Raw genomic sequence first — 13886 nt, forward strand, 5'->3', positions numbered from 1 at the left:
TTGGCTAGATAACTCTTTGTTGTGATGGTTGTCCTATGTGTTATAGGATGTTTAGCAGCATCTCTGGCCTCTACCCACTAGTTGCCAATAGCACTCCCTTTCACTTGAGACAACCAAAAACATTTCTAGACCTTGCCAAATGTCTCCTGCTGGTAAAATCACCCTGGGTTTAGAACCACTGGTCTAAAGACTAAAGTTTCTCACAATAAATCTAGTGGGCACCAAGAGGAATCTCCTGTTTCCCGTTGCAGTCAGTCCCAGTGTTTGGCTGGGAGGGCTTGTTTATGGGGAAGAATCCGTAACAACTTCTCGTAGACTTTCCTAAACCTGATCCTGATAGCCTTCCAGCAATATAGTGAAAGGGGACAGGCCAAATGGATTACGGATGGTTACTCAGAGTCATTCTTTTGTTCAGCCGTTTATTCAACGAATAAACTTAACAGTTCCTGGGAGAATGGTTTCGTAGTGGCGCCTGTGTTTGAGCTGAGGTAGGTGTAGCGGGAAGATGATGAGTTTCCTCGAGATGAGCTTGGGGGATGATGACTCCATGTAGATAACATGACATGTTAGAAGGCTAGGAATAGCAGGCTGGTGGCCCGTGCCACAGACAGTCTCCACCCTCAAGGACTTGCACTCACTGGCCATCTTTCTTTGTAAGCTAACCCATTTGCAAGCAGTCTTGGTGTTTACTTTCACTACTGAGTTAACTATTGCCTTGAAAGTACTGTTTATCTCAGCCCACATAGTAATTGCCTTAAATTTAAAATCAAATCAACAAACTTTTGCATTCCAGTAAGGCTCTGTAGGAGATAAAACGACATGGTTTACATAAAAAGATAAATAGCAATCAAGACAACATATCTAAGGTGCCAAATGAGAGGTTCAGATAATAAATACTATGGGATGAGAGGATGGAGAGATTGCCATAACCTAGAATTGTCAGGGAGAACTTCACAGAGGGGGCTGATGAGCTGAACCTTAATGGGTAAGTAGAAATAATAAGAAATCTTTGTGATAGACTGGGGATCACACCTTGATTAATTCACACTATCCCATGTAAAAAAGTACCTTTTAGGTGATTGTTTTAATGCCATCTGGTCTCATTATTTTGGAATATGTCTGATAACAGAAATAAAATCCGGTTAGAAGCTCATCCATGATGATTGTCCAGAGTGCATTGTCAGCTCAGCCAGGAAAACTCATAAGCAAAAAGGGTTTTTTGATTACTCTCAGGGAGCAGAGGAGGTTCATAAGGAATGGTTTCACTGACCTTCTGCTTTGGTTAGACCTCACAGAATCACCTTTCTCTGAACAAAGGTAGGAAACTGGGCTCAAGATTTGGAGAGACCTTACTGCAGCCTGCCTCTGTGACTTTGGACGTTACACCTACTCAGCAGCATTGTGGGAGGCACAGTTATCAGTAAGGGCTGCAGAGGCTTCTCCGTCTTACGCCACTTGCCTGGTTTATTCCACAAATCCCAGCCATCCCGTAGACTTTTATAATTCTGCATAAAATGGATGCAACAGATGTTCTTGGACCTCGCTGCTGGAGATGTTGAATGGCAAATGAACAAACAAATTGGGGGAGTGGAGGAGGCAGAACCACCCAAATCTCCATTCCTAGGGGCTTAGAGGAATCATTTTTTTCCTTCCTCCATGTGAAAATATAAATAGTTGCTTTATAAATAGTTGTCACTTTTTTACTTATAAAGATCCACAGTCTTTTCCTTTTGTTTACTTTGATGACCTTTGAAATAAGCTGCAACCCAAGGAGTCAAAAAAAATTTTTCCATCTTCATTTTTCAGAAAGAGGAGTCTGTTACCACAGGCTCCTGTGTTACCACGGGAGCAGACTCCGAGGTCAGCTCCAGCCCAGGCCCAGGTTTGTGGGGCATTTTGTCCCAAACCCCCTCACTGGCCATCTCAGAGTAATGTGTTACCAGCCTGAAGACCAGATGCTGAAAGCCAAACGTTTTCTGTGGGTCAGACTTTTTGTAAGGCAAATTTTACAGCTGCTCTAAAATCGGGGAAATGAAAATTAATATAATACCTTTGCACTTCCTTTGGTCTTGTTTGCTGAAGAGACAACACTGGAGATGTTACTGCAGCTCTCAAGAACGCTGTTACCGACCTCCCTGTGGCCAGCCTTCTCTGTCCTCCGCAGGTCTCTCCTCTGACCTACTCTTCCACCTGCGTTGGTTGCAGATCTGAAAAGTCAAAGGAGGAGACGGGCAGATCCTTGGAAAAGTCGTAACTTCTTCTCTTTCATGCTTTGCAAAGTTCCTTTCCTTTGATTTCTGTTTCTTGGTGAAAAATACCACACTGCCACCTGTCCCAATAATGAGCATGTGATAATTTTCATACTGAGTGTGGAATTAGGGGATACATGATAAAAAGAACATTATTTAGCTTTTATCGATAACAATGGGATCATACTCTTTTTGCAGCTTGCTTTTTCACTTAGTATGTCTTGGAGTTATTTTCATTTCAGTCCATATAAATGTACAGCATTCTTTTTAGTGGCTGTGAAGCTTGCCTCTAAATGATAGGATACTTGTAGGAATATCTCGTAATTTTAACTGATCCTGTGTTGGCTGTGTCTGAATTTTCCTGTTACAGTCAGTGCTGCTGAAGATCATCCTTGGGCATCTATGTCTTTGCCCATACCTGTAAGTGTTTCTGTGAAATAAATTCCTAGAAGTGGGTCTTGGAAGATTGAAGAAATTGCATGTTTTCCATTTTGATAGCAGCTGTCAGACTTCCACGTTGCTGCTTTTTCCAAGTCCAGGTGATAATATTTGCATAGAATACATTGTATGTGCAACAACAGGGCCCTGCTGGTTAGCCCCAAAAAGAATTGTGACAATTTATACTGCCACCAGTGATGAATGAGATTGTCTGTTTCCTTACCTAGTTATTAGTTGGGTCTTATGCTTTTTTTGAAAAAAATTCTGTGCAAATCAGTGTTTCTTTTTTTAAAACTCATTGTTTAATTGCACTTCCTTAAACATTAATGAAATTAAACATTTCTTTATATGTTTATTGGCTATTTGTATTTCATCTGTGAATCCCTTGTTTATATTCTTTGCTAAATATTTGCAGTTCCCAAAGTGTGTGCCAAAGTGCTGTGGGATATTTTAAATTTGGGAGGAAAGCACAATAACACTTGCCATCTGTGAGATATTATGTGAACTACTAGCTTGAAGTAATTTACGGTTATCAACATTAGCTCACACTACATTCCTTTTGATAATGCTATATATCTTTGCAAAGTTGAGTATTCTATAATTGCTGTGGTAAAAAGCAAGTACCATGAGAAAATCAATGTGGAATTAGGAATGAGCGTGATGGAGTCCAGTGGTTCCAAGGCTTGGGAAGTCATGAAGCATCCAACAGGCACACATGTCCCATTAGTAAGTAATTGTGGTCATTAAAGAATGAAATAAAAATATTCTTTCTTTCAACTTATATGTATTATTTTTTTAAACAGTTCTGAAGTTGTTAGGGCATAAATACTTATTAGGTTGTTTGGTCCTAACTACTTAATAAGTGGAACTCTTAGGTATTTCTTTTGGCCTGGAGGCACCATGAAAAAATTATTGAGGTGCTGAGGGTGCTATGAATGGAGAAAATTTGTAACTCCCTGCCACATTTCATTCATTCAGTTACCTTCGTTTTTGTTACTGATTTGCAAAGCTTTGTTCCCTAGGAGAATTAGCAAATATTTTACCCCAGGTTTGCCTTTACTTTTGAATATTCCTAGTAGTTTTTGCTATACGAAAGTTTTCAGTTTTTATGTTGACATATTTATACATCTTTTTCTTTTACATTCATGGCTTTGTGTTCATTCTTAGAACGCCTATTTCTACCTGAAAATTATAAGACATCTTCTAGCATTTTCATAGTTTGTTTCCATGTGAGGCTTTGGATAGGGACCCGACTATATTATTTCCCAAAGAACCAGTTGATTGTCTTAATACCATTTATTGAATAAATCAATCTTTTTGCTACTGTTTAAATGTCACTTTTGTCATCTCAATTTCTAGCGAGTTTATTTCTAGACCCTCTATGCCCTATTTCTATTATAGCACTTTTTGTTTTCTACCTTGAATTTTAGTTATTTGTATACATAGATTATTTTCTGTACTAGATCATGAACTCTTTTTATATTAATTTCGTCTCTAAGTCCTATAGCTGTTTTCTCTTTCCCTTCTTCTCTCCCTCTCAGAATATTTTTTTCACTTTTATTATAGAAAAGTTTAAATATATACAAATGCAGACAGAATAATATAATGAGTCCCCATGCACCCATCACTCAGCTTCAACAACTACTGATTCATGGCTAATTTTGTTTCATTTATGCCACCACCAACTTCCCTGCTTCTGTGTTGCTTTCGAGTTAACTGTCTTGACTGAACACATTATGTTACTTTTCGTTAGTAAGTTTTGCTACATCAGAGTTCCTTGTTGAGCGCAGTATTGTCTTTAAGGAAACACAATAGCTGAAGATCCAGATGTACAGAAAAATAAGTTATCAAGTATAACAAAAGTTCTCCAGAAGAATTTAAACTGGAATTTATTTTACAAATAAATAATGTTTAATTTTTAAAAATTTATACATAGCTTTTCAGAAATGTGTCTGTCTTCTAAAGTTAGGAACTCTTTAGTTAGAACAGATATTATATCAGTAATAATACTATATTAGTATCCTGTTAATTCTTTACATATAAGCCTTTGTTTATATGTTGGATTAAGACTACCTTTGACATCATTTTTCTAAACCTCACCCTTACCCAACAGCTGGAGGCCCTTGACGCTTCTGGGTGACAAGAGCTTCTAATAGTATTGTGAAATTTGGAGCATCAGGCCAGAGATGATCCAAGACAAATGTATACTCACTCTCTTTTTGATACTATGTATTTCCCCCAATCCTTTTGTACGAGGAGAGTTTAAAGAGATGACTTTTAGCACCCCAGCTGCTGCTGCCAATATAGGTTCTGCTCCTGCTACCCCTGGCAAGGGGGCATGGTAGAATTCCAAATCAGTAAGTGCTCTATTGAGCCACTCTCTCTGCCAGACAAAGCTACATATCCTTGGGGCCCAGGGGCTATAAAAGCCAGGACACAGTCCTTTGCTTCGATGAGCTATACTCCAGGAAAGGAAACTGGAGACTGATAACCATGACAGCAGGATTGAAAACGTAAAAAAGAAAATCCAATGAGCTATTGGGCATTGAGTAGGAAAAAGAGTAAGTCTGGGGCGGGCGTTGGCAGGGGCGGTTGATGGAAGCTGGGGAAGGTTTGATGGAGGAGGTGGTGTTTAGGCCGGGCCTTCCGGTGTGAGGGGAGTTTCACTGGCAGAATTGGAGAGGGTGAGGGGAGAAATGGGAGGAACGTCCTGGACAGAAAAGCATTCGTAAGTTGTCAGGAATGGGAAATTGTCCTGTGTGGCTACAGAATAGGTACCTGAAGTGGAGGAAATAGGGGGTGAAACTGGAAAGTTAGGTCAAGGCTTCAGTGCCCAGCAAATTTTTTAGGAGGTTGGAAATCATTGAAGGATTTTGAACTTGAGAATGATATGATCAGGGCTTGGCTTTAAGAAAGTTTCTCTGCAGCCATGTGTGAAATAAGTTTTGGAGGCAGAGACCAGTCAGTAAAGTTGTTTTCATCATCTAGGTGTATAAGGACTTTCGATTCTTAAACTAGAACAGCAGGAGTGTTAACAGAAAGGAGGGAATACATTTGAGACAAATAGAGGATTTCCAGGCCCCTACAGACTTTGTGTTTTTGTACATTTTAGTCCTTAAAGATATTCGTGGCCTATTTCCTGTGATTCTCTTCCCCAAGCCAGAGTCAGCTGGGAAGTAATTACGCTTGATAATTAGCATCCTTTTCCTGGCAACAACAACACAACACAGCCAAGTGTCACCTTTTGGGAACTTACCAAGACCTTCCTGAGGATGTGTTCTCATCTGATAAATAGGTTGAGGTTTGGGGGAGTAACCACTTAAAATGCTTCCTGGCCTGCCCTCTAGCACAGCGTCAGATTGGTGGGTAACTGTGGGTGGCACAGGCCCACTAAGCCCTTTCTTATAAGGATGACCAGGTTGAGTAGCTTAAGTCTCCCAGGATCATGCCTCCAGTCCACACTGACCCTCCAAGCCTGGTTACAGCTGGACTGTCAATAAAACAGAATAATATGTTGAGCTCTCTGCACAGATGACAGGCAGGTACATATACCCAACAAGCACCATGTCCTGCACCATGGAAATCAGAGGCGGGCGATATTCCTGAGAAGCCTGTGTTCTAGTTGGGGATAAGATTAATATGCCTGAAGCAGAGAACAATTACATCCTAAACCACATTGTAATGATTAGACACGACATGTAAGTTCGAGAACTCTTCTCTTGCTTTCCCATCTCCCTCCCTCCCCGCCAGACACGATCTACCTTTTAAATAATTTTTGCTGTATCCCTTTCCCAGCTCTTATATGATTAGGCATGTTTCTGTGAATAAGAAAGTTTAGATTCCTCCCTCAGCCATTCCCCTTCTCACACCGCCCCCCTTCAGTCTGACTTAAAGCCATAAAATACTTCTGCCTGCCTGCCTTTAGTTCTGTTTGTGTGAATTAAGTCGACAGGATAAATATTCACATTCCCAGCTACAGGCTGAAACAATGTTTGCCTGTTCTGCCCAGTGAGTCGAGAAAAAAGGGGGCCTGACATCATCCTATACTGTACATTCCCGGCATAGATCATTTATTTAAGTCCCTGAAAAAATACAGATGTTTTACCAGCCGAAATAAAATCCTGTGTAAACACTGAGCTTGGAAAAATGTGGCTCTGACTTAGCTGTGGGTGTTGGAGCAGCACGGGAAGAAGGCGAGGCAGAGTGGCAGAGAGAGAAATTTTATACTTGGCTGAATGGGCTAGGGGCAGAAGTGTTCACCCCCCATCTGCATGCTGCACAAGAAGAATAGAATTGGGTTTTAAGAAAATGTAGTCGCAAAAGGGGGTAGATATGTTGATGTTCAGAGGTTGGGATTGTTAATAATTGCGATACGTTTACCCCCTTTATATCTGACCCCTGAAATGAACATCTCTTTTCTCAGTGGAGTTGTCCTTTTCGATGGCCTGCCTAACCTGGTCCTGTTATTGCTGGATCCTGCTCGTTGCTGGAGCTCAGCTGCTGTTGATTTTATAAGGGGGAAAATTGCCTGGAAGCCATGCTTGGTGAAGAGGAAAACCCATCTCAGCATTGCATTCCCAAACAACCATCTATCATCTTGATCTTGTCTAACACAAGTCATTATTTTAGTCCAGCAGCATAAACCAGACATATTTTACTGGTGCAGGGCAAGTTTTTTCGGGGATCTGCCTCATGACTCTTTTCAGGCCTGTGGCACTTATTCAAAGAGCATTACATTTGCTCTGTGGAGTCGCTTTTAAGATTCAAAGCTGCCAAAATGGACCTCATGCTTTACACAGAAGCTTGGGGGTTCCCCCGAATCTCTCTGTGTTTAGAGTGGGGATGGGTTGGGCAGAAGGTAAGCTGCTTGCAGGTTCTCCAGACTTTTCTTAGGTCATCCTGGGGTTTCAATAAGACTTGCATCTCAGGGGCAAGAAATCTCGCCCACTCTCAGCTGCTTCCTGAGCACCCCCTCCTCAGGGCAGAGCGTGACCACCATAGCTTGGCCATCCCATGCCTATGATAGTCATGGGTGATGCTCTTGGTTTCCACTTGGTGGTTTTGTGTGTGCTTTCTGTCTCTTTCTGACTGGATCACAGCTATCTTAAGTCAACAAAGCTTTCTCCTGTTTCTTTCGTTGAAGACACCTCTAAATCCACTCTAACCTTTCTCCAAGGGGCCTACTGCAGCAACAGGTAACCAGCTGTCCCAGTTTGGCCCAGTGTGATTATTCATAGAGCTCCTTTTCACTCTCCAAAGAATTCTGGTTTGCAAGATAAATTACCCTCACCAGAGCAGTCATCACATGAACATTCCTAACCAGACTCATTAAATCCCCCTCCCTCATTCCCAAACCTGCCACGTATTTTCTTGCAACTCGTCTTGAGGATGGCTGTACATCACCTGGGTTAAGAGTCTCTTTCCTGACCCTCAACTCCATGTCTAAAGCAGTTGCCAAGTCCTGCTGCTTCCGCCTTCGAAACGTCTCTCAAGTATATCCTTTCTTCTCCATCCCATGGCTGCTGTCATTTAGATTGGGGTGGTGTGTGGGTGTCACAAAGTCAGTCCTGCATGGGACAGGCAGGTAAGTGAGTGAGGGGTGATGAGTATAAACACGGACCGTCTCGGTCCATGATTTGTTTTCAAACTTTTGATAGAGATTTGGGTTCAGTAAATATTTCATTTTCCTCTTGATTCTCTGTAAGTTTTTTTTAAAAAGCACAAGAGCAGTAATAAATGACATTGACACTCCACTTTAGAGAGTGATAGGCAGAGGTGGGGACGCTGGTGACCCAGAGCGTGCACGTCTCATCTAAGGGACCAGCCCCAGCCAGGTGACTGTTGCCCTGCAGGAGTGTGGGCCCACGATTGCCAGATCTTCTGATTTTTCAAGAGAAGTTGGAAATCAGGTTGATTTTGATACGAAATCTCCCAATTCGTAAAAGACAGTTTAAAAATACTGTGTAGGCCAAATAAAACATCTGCAGCTAATTTTGGCCCACAGACTCTTCTTGGTTTTCAGCCTCTGGTTTCGACCCTCACCACCTCTTGTTTAGACTGGCAGTAGTCTTGGTCATCCTGCCCTTTCTAATCCAGCCTCCACACTGCCCCTGGCTTTTTCTTTCCAAATTACAGATCTGATCACATAAGAGCTCTCTCTGAAGAGGTCTTTGCTGTCTACAGAACAAAGTACACATTCCTTGATGTTGCACTTAAGATCCTTCTCTATCTGACCCGACCGCTCTCTCCAGCTGTATCTCCTGCCACCCTACACATACCCTGGCTGTGCTCTCATCACACCTAACTACTTGCTGTCCCCTGAGAAGTCCCAATATTTTCTTTTAATAGGTTTTTTAGAATGGTTTTAGATTTAGAGAAAAGCTGAGCTAGTAGTACAGAGAGTTCCCATATATTCCTCTCCTCCCCTCCCCCTCTCCCCAGTTTTCTCCTATTATTAATATCTTGCGTGAGAGTGGTCCATTTGTTACTATTAATGAACCAGTATGGACACATTATTAGTAACTCAAGTCTGTAGTTTACATTAACATTTCTCTTTTCATTGGCAATACCAATATTTTAATACCCTTTAAAAATTTTTTATAATTGTTTCCTCTGCTTGCATATTCTTCCCCCGATTTTGGCAAGACTCTTTTCAAGGCCAAATATAAATATCACTCTTTCTGCAACGGTTTCTCTGTTCATTTTTTGAATGGGGGCTGGAAGAGAGGGAGCAGACTAACATTTTTATCGGGTGCCTAGTGCATGCCAATTACTAATATTCTTTTAAATCTCTCTACAATCCTATAAGATAGATATTATTATACACTGTTGACCGTGAGGAAACAGAGGTCAAATAAGTTGCCCAAAGCCCCACAGCTAGTAACCGGGTCTACACTCATGTCCGCTTGGCTCCAGAGTCTGTGCTCCCCGCCCTCTCCCATGGGGCTGTGCTCTTACCGCTAACCTGGCCTCCCTGCCTCCCCACTGCGGTGAGACCGACTGGCATGAGGAGCACAGTGCTTTTTAGCTCTGTGTCTCCTCTTCTAACACAGGGTTGGCACCTGCAGCAGCTCACCAGACCCATGGGCATGTGTCCTAAAGGCAGAGGGAATATAGGAAGAGGCATCAAATAGCGACGTTAATTCAGCAAATGCTTGTTGAATTCCTGCTATGTTCTGGGCTTGGTGGAGCAGAAGAGGAAAGTGATGGTGATGCCACCATGCAGGTTATAAATCCTGACCAAGCAGCGTCAGGGAGGCGACTGCTTCTCTGTTGATCCGTGAGCGGAAGGTAAGCAGCAGAAGAGCAGGGATTCTCTTCGTTCTCTGCTGCAGCTCCTAGGACGGTGCCTGGTGGTAACAGCTGTTTAATAAAGATGTGTGGGCCGAATCTTTGAATCCTATTGCAGGTTTGGGACACGTAAAATGACATTAAACTTCTCAGAGTTCCCTTGTGTGTTCAGTTAGTGGTCCTCCTCAGTTCTGGCAGCTTTCATTTTCCTGTGTTTGGTTCAGCGCGGCCCTGAATTGCAGGCTGTTTCCAAATTATCCCGGGCCCAGACTTGACCACACTGCGCCCAGAAGGTCTTCTGGACCAGAACTTCAGGAAAGGAGGAAGGAGGAGGAGTGCCTTGCCCCTGCTGTCCTTTAAGAGCTGATGGACAAATGACCCTTCCCGGAAGCTGCCGGGTGCTCCTGGACCTGGCCTTAGACCATAGTTCCAGAGGCCTGGCCTCACTTTGGGACTTCACACCAAAGGATGACCTCATTTTTCTTGAAAGAATTAAACCCAACACTCTAAATGTCGTGTGAGGGTAGTCATGTATTCAAATATTTTCCGTTAGTTTTCTTGAAGAATAAAATTATCTCGATCACAGTAACGTGTTTCAGACATTTGCTTAGAAAACTTGCTTTCCTCCCCTCCCTGTGTGTCCTCTTCTCCCTTTCCTTCCCTGCCCCATTTTCCCTTGACTTCTCTGACCCTGTCTTTCCCTTACATTGCTCTGTCTCTCCTACGTGCTTATTGCCCCCAAGGTTCTTCTAAGTGTACCTCCCTCTCCATTTGTCCCATGTAAATAGATCGCTGTCGGTTCCTGGTGAATAACCAAGATCACAATTGTCTGGTTTGTGCCCACGGTGGCAGAATTGATGGACCTGTAGGCTGATTTTCATAAACCAGAGCTACCAAGCGTTTGAAAAACAGCCTTGTTTTTGCCAACTAAGGTGAACAAATATAGGACTAAGTTTAAATATCCATTAGGAGTTATTTTTGAAGTGATTGCTTCTAAATGAGAGGCGTTTGAAAATCTCACAGCTTTCTTTACAAGTGAATTCCAAAGTCATGTATTTGCTGGTGTCTGCTGATTAATTACGATCCTGTGACACCATGAAAAGCTCTGGTGGTTGGTTCTGTGCAGCTGTGGAGAAAAGGAAAGCAAGGCCGGGTGACTTTGCCAACTCTTTCAGGAGAGCGAGGATTCAGGCAGAGGGAGGTATTTTTTTCACTCTGGCAGTCACCACATAAGAACAGAAGCCTCAGCCAGACCCATTTCTCCAGACTGCACGACGGGTGGTTTGGGTCCCCGCGGGGGTGTGGTGAAGTAGTGATATTTGATCTGTTGCTTCTGAAATAACAGATCCATTATTAGACAAAGCATTTTCAGTCTCCACATCGAGACTTGTGTGCATTCTCCTGTACAATTACTTCTGTTTAGAAAAAAAATTACATACAGTAAAGTAACCAAAATTTATTTTGATTCTCTAAACAAAAGGTGCTCAACATATATTTGTTGTTGGTAATTGCAGGTGTCTGACCCAGGAAAACCCACCAGTTCATATCCATTTAGGGTCTGATGCCTCTGGATCCCTTTGAACTGGGCCTCCCGCTTTTTCTCATCACTCCCTTCTGTGTTTAACCCTTTTTTTTTTTTAGGATGATTAGCCCTGAGCTAACTACCGCCAATCCTCCTCTTTTTGCTGAGGAAGACTGGCCCTGATCTAATATCCATGCCCATCTTCCTCTACTTTCTATGTGGGACGCCTACCACAGCATGGCTTTTGCCAAGTGGTGCCATGTCCGCACCCGGGATCTGAACTGGTGAACCCCAGACCGCCGAGAAGCAGAATGTGTGAACTTAACCGCTGCGTCACTGGGCCAGCCCAGCCGTGTTTGACTCTTAATTATGCTCCTCGTTGATAGGAGAGAAGGAAAAGAAAAAGTTGAATCTTGTTGCTTAGAAAGAATCATCTGCAGCTCTGGTGAAGATACAAGAGGGAAAGAAAACAAACCAATTATTAAAATCCACTTTCAAAGTTCTCCATGTGTTTATCTGCACTTGCTTTGCTCGCCTGCCTCCTCCGCTTGGTTTAGATAAGGGGAACTGAAGAATTTCCTCCTCTTTCTGCTTGGCGCTAGCTAAGGACAAGGCGTCTCATCCACACGCGCGTTCATGTTCTTTCTCTGCTGCAGGTTTGTGCTCCTCACAAAGGCCTTGCTCATGTCATCACTGAGTATGAACCCAAGATACACAGACATGCACATGCCACACACTTGCAGATGGCCTGTGTCATGTGTCTGTGGAACTGTGGCCTTCCTTCTAAATATAGGCAGCTAGAGGTAGAATAGGATTTTATTTCTCTTCTTAATTCTAATATATAATGTCATGTAAGAGTCTGAAAGTGCAATGTGTCTGCTTGCTGCTTCCATCTGACATCTCCGTGAAGATCTGCTAAGAAACAGAAGTAGCTCACAAACATCACTATCCAGTGTGGGCAAAGGCCAGCATCACTGTGACCTGCTTCTTTTCTCACTCCTCTTCTGATAAAACTAGACATGTAAGCCAGTTTAGACTCTCAGACCATTGATTTTTCCTATGTAGCAAGTCTTTAAAAGGTACATTTTTGGGCCTGGCCCTGTGGCCTAGTGGTTAAGGTTCCGTCCCCTCTGCTTCAGCAGCCCAGGTTCTCGAGTTTGGATCCCAGGTGTGGATCTGCTCCACTCTCCAGCCATGCTGTGGTGGTGTCCCACATAGAAAAAAATAGAGACAGATTGGCACAGATGTTAGCTTGGGGCTAATCGTTCTCAAGCAAAAAAACAGGAGGATTGGCAATGGGTGTTAGCTCAGGGCGAATCTTCCTCAGCAAAAAAAAGGTACAAATATAGAGAAAGATGTTTGCATTTCTTTGCTAAAATCTATTTTTAGGTTGTAGCTAATGAGCTCTGATGATTGTCTGATCCCAGAGCAGTTGCCTTTTTTTGGGATTGTGCACAGAGCCCAGAGCACAGGTATGGATTAAGGACATAGGTTTCTCGCCACTTGCCGTGTCCTCCAAAACCAACAGGCTTTTCTGCAGAGAGAGCAGAGCCACATTCTGCAGGTGTCTGTTTTCTTTGAGGGGAATATTTTGAGGAAACCTAAAAGGGAGGAACTGAGCATTTAGGAAAAATATATTTTCACAGCAGGATATTGCTTTTTCTCCTTTTTGGTTTAGGTCTTTCATTTGTTACAAGCCTTCTCAGACTCCAAATACAGAATGAATGCGTACTTTCAGCAGGAGCTGGCTGACGTCGCTGTTTGTACTAAAGCCAAACTCTGGCTGGCCAAGAGGTATGTTAAAACCCCTCGTGAGCAGGGAGTTATCAGGGGTTAGGAATACATTGGAGAATTGCTCTTTCTAGTTGTGGGAGTTTTAAAAGTCGTTGGCATGAGTTTTCTAAACTTATTGGAGTATTTATCTTTTTAGAACTTTGGGTTGTGGTAAAGAAAGAAAAACATTTTCTCAACAATTTTTCTAAAACTGCCATGTAGCTGAGGGGCATGTAATATGACTTTTTATCTGTCTACTAATCAGCTTGTTTTTATTAATACCTGCTATGTACCCAACCTGTGTTAGATATTATAACAATGAAAGGCAGTAATTGACTAAATTATGTAGTACAAACTCTTAGGTGCCATGACAACTCAGAAATTAGAGACGGGTGTAAAACTTGAGCAAGCACCAAGGGACAGATAGGGTGTGAATAAGAAGATGACATGGAAGTTCCCATTTTAGGTTGGTAGGAGAGTAGCTTGAATAAGCAAGGCAAAGAAGGGTGGATACATATATTTGTTTAGTCCTTGGCATTGTTAGTTTATTTTAGAACTTAGAATATTTCCTATGTAAAAGATGGAGTAAGAAGAATTTCTCATTTACTACATAG

At 42.4% G+C, this 13886-nt stretch overlaps 1 protein-coding gene across 8 annotated transcripts in view; it reads left to right on the forward strand.

Moving 5' to 3' along the window:
• The window catches only part of THADA (THADA armadillo repeat containing), a 307690-nt gene that overhangs the window by 200458 nt on the left and 93346 nt on the right, over positions 1 to 13886 (forward strand). For all 8 annotated transcript variants that reach the window (XR_011526117.1, XM_070572782.1, XM_070572784.1 and 5 more), the window contains one exon: positions 13178 to 13293. Coding sequence is in view for 7 of the 8 variants with exons in the window: in XM_070572782.1 (XP_070428883.1) it covers positions 13178 to 13293 (116 nt within the window). In the remaining variant the exon portion in view is untranslated. The remainder of the gene's footprint in view (positions 1 to 13177; positions 13294 to 13886) is intronic.

The sequence above is a fragment of the Equus przewalskii genome, chromosome 14 (genome assembly GCF_037783145.1).
Source record: "Equus przewalskii isolate Varuska chromosome 14, EquPr2, whole genome shotgun sequence".
Lineage (NCBI taxonomy): Eukaryota > Metazoa > Chordata > Mammalia > Perissodactyla > Equidae > Equus > Equus przewalskii.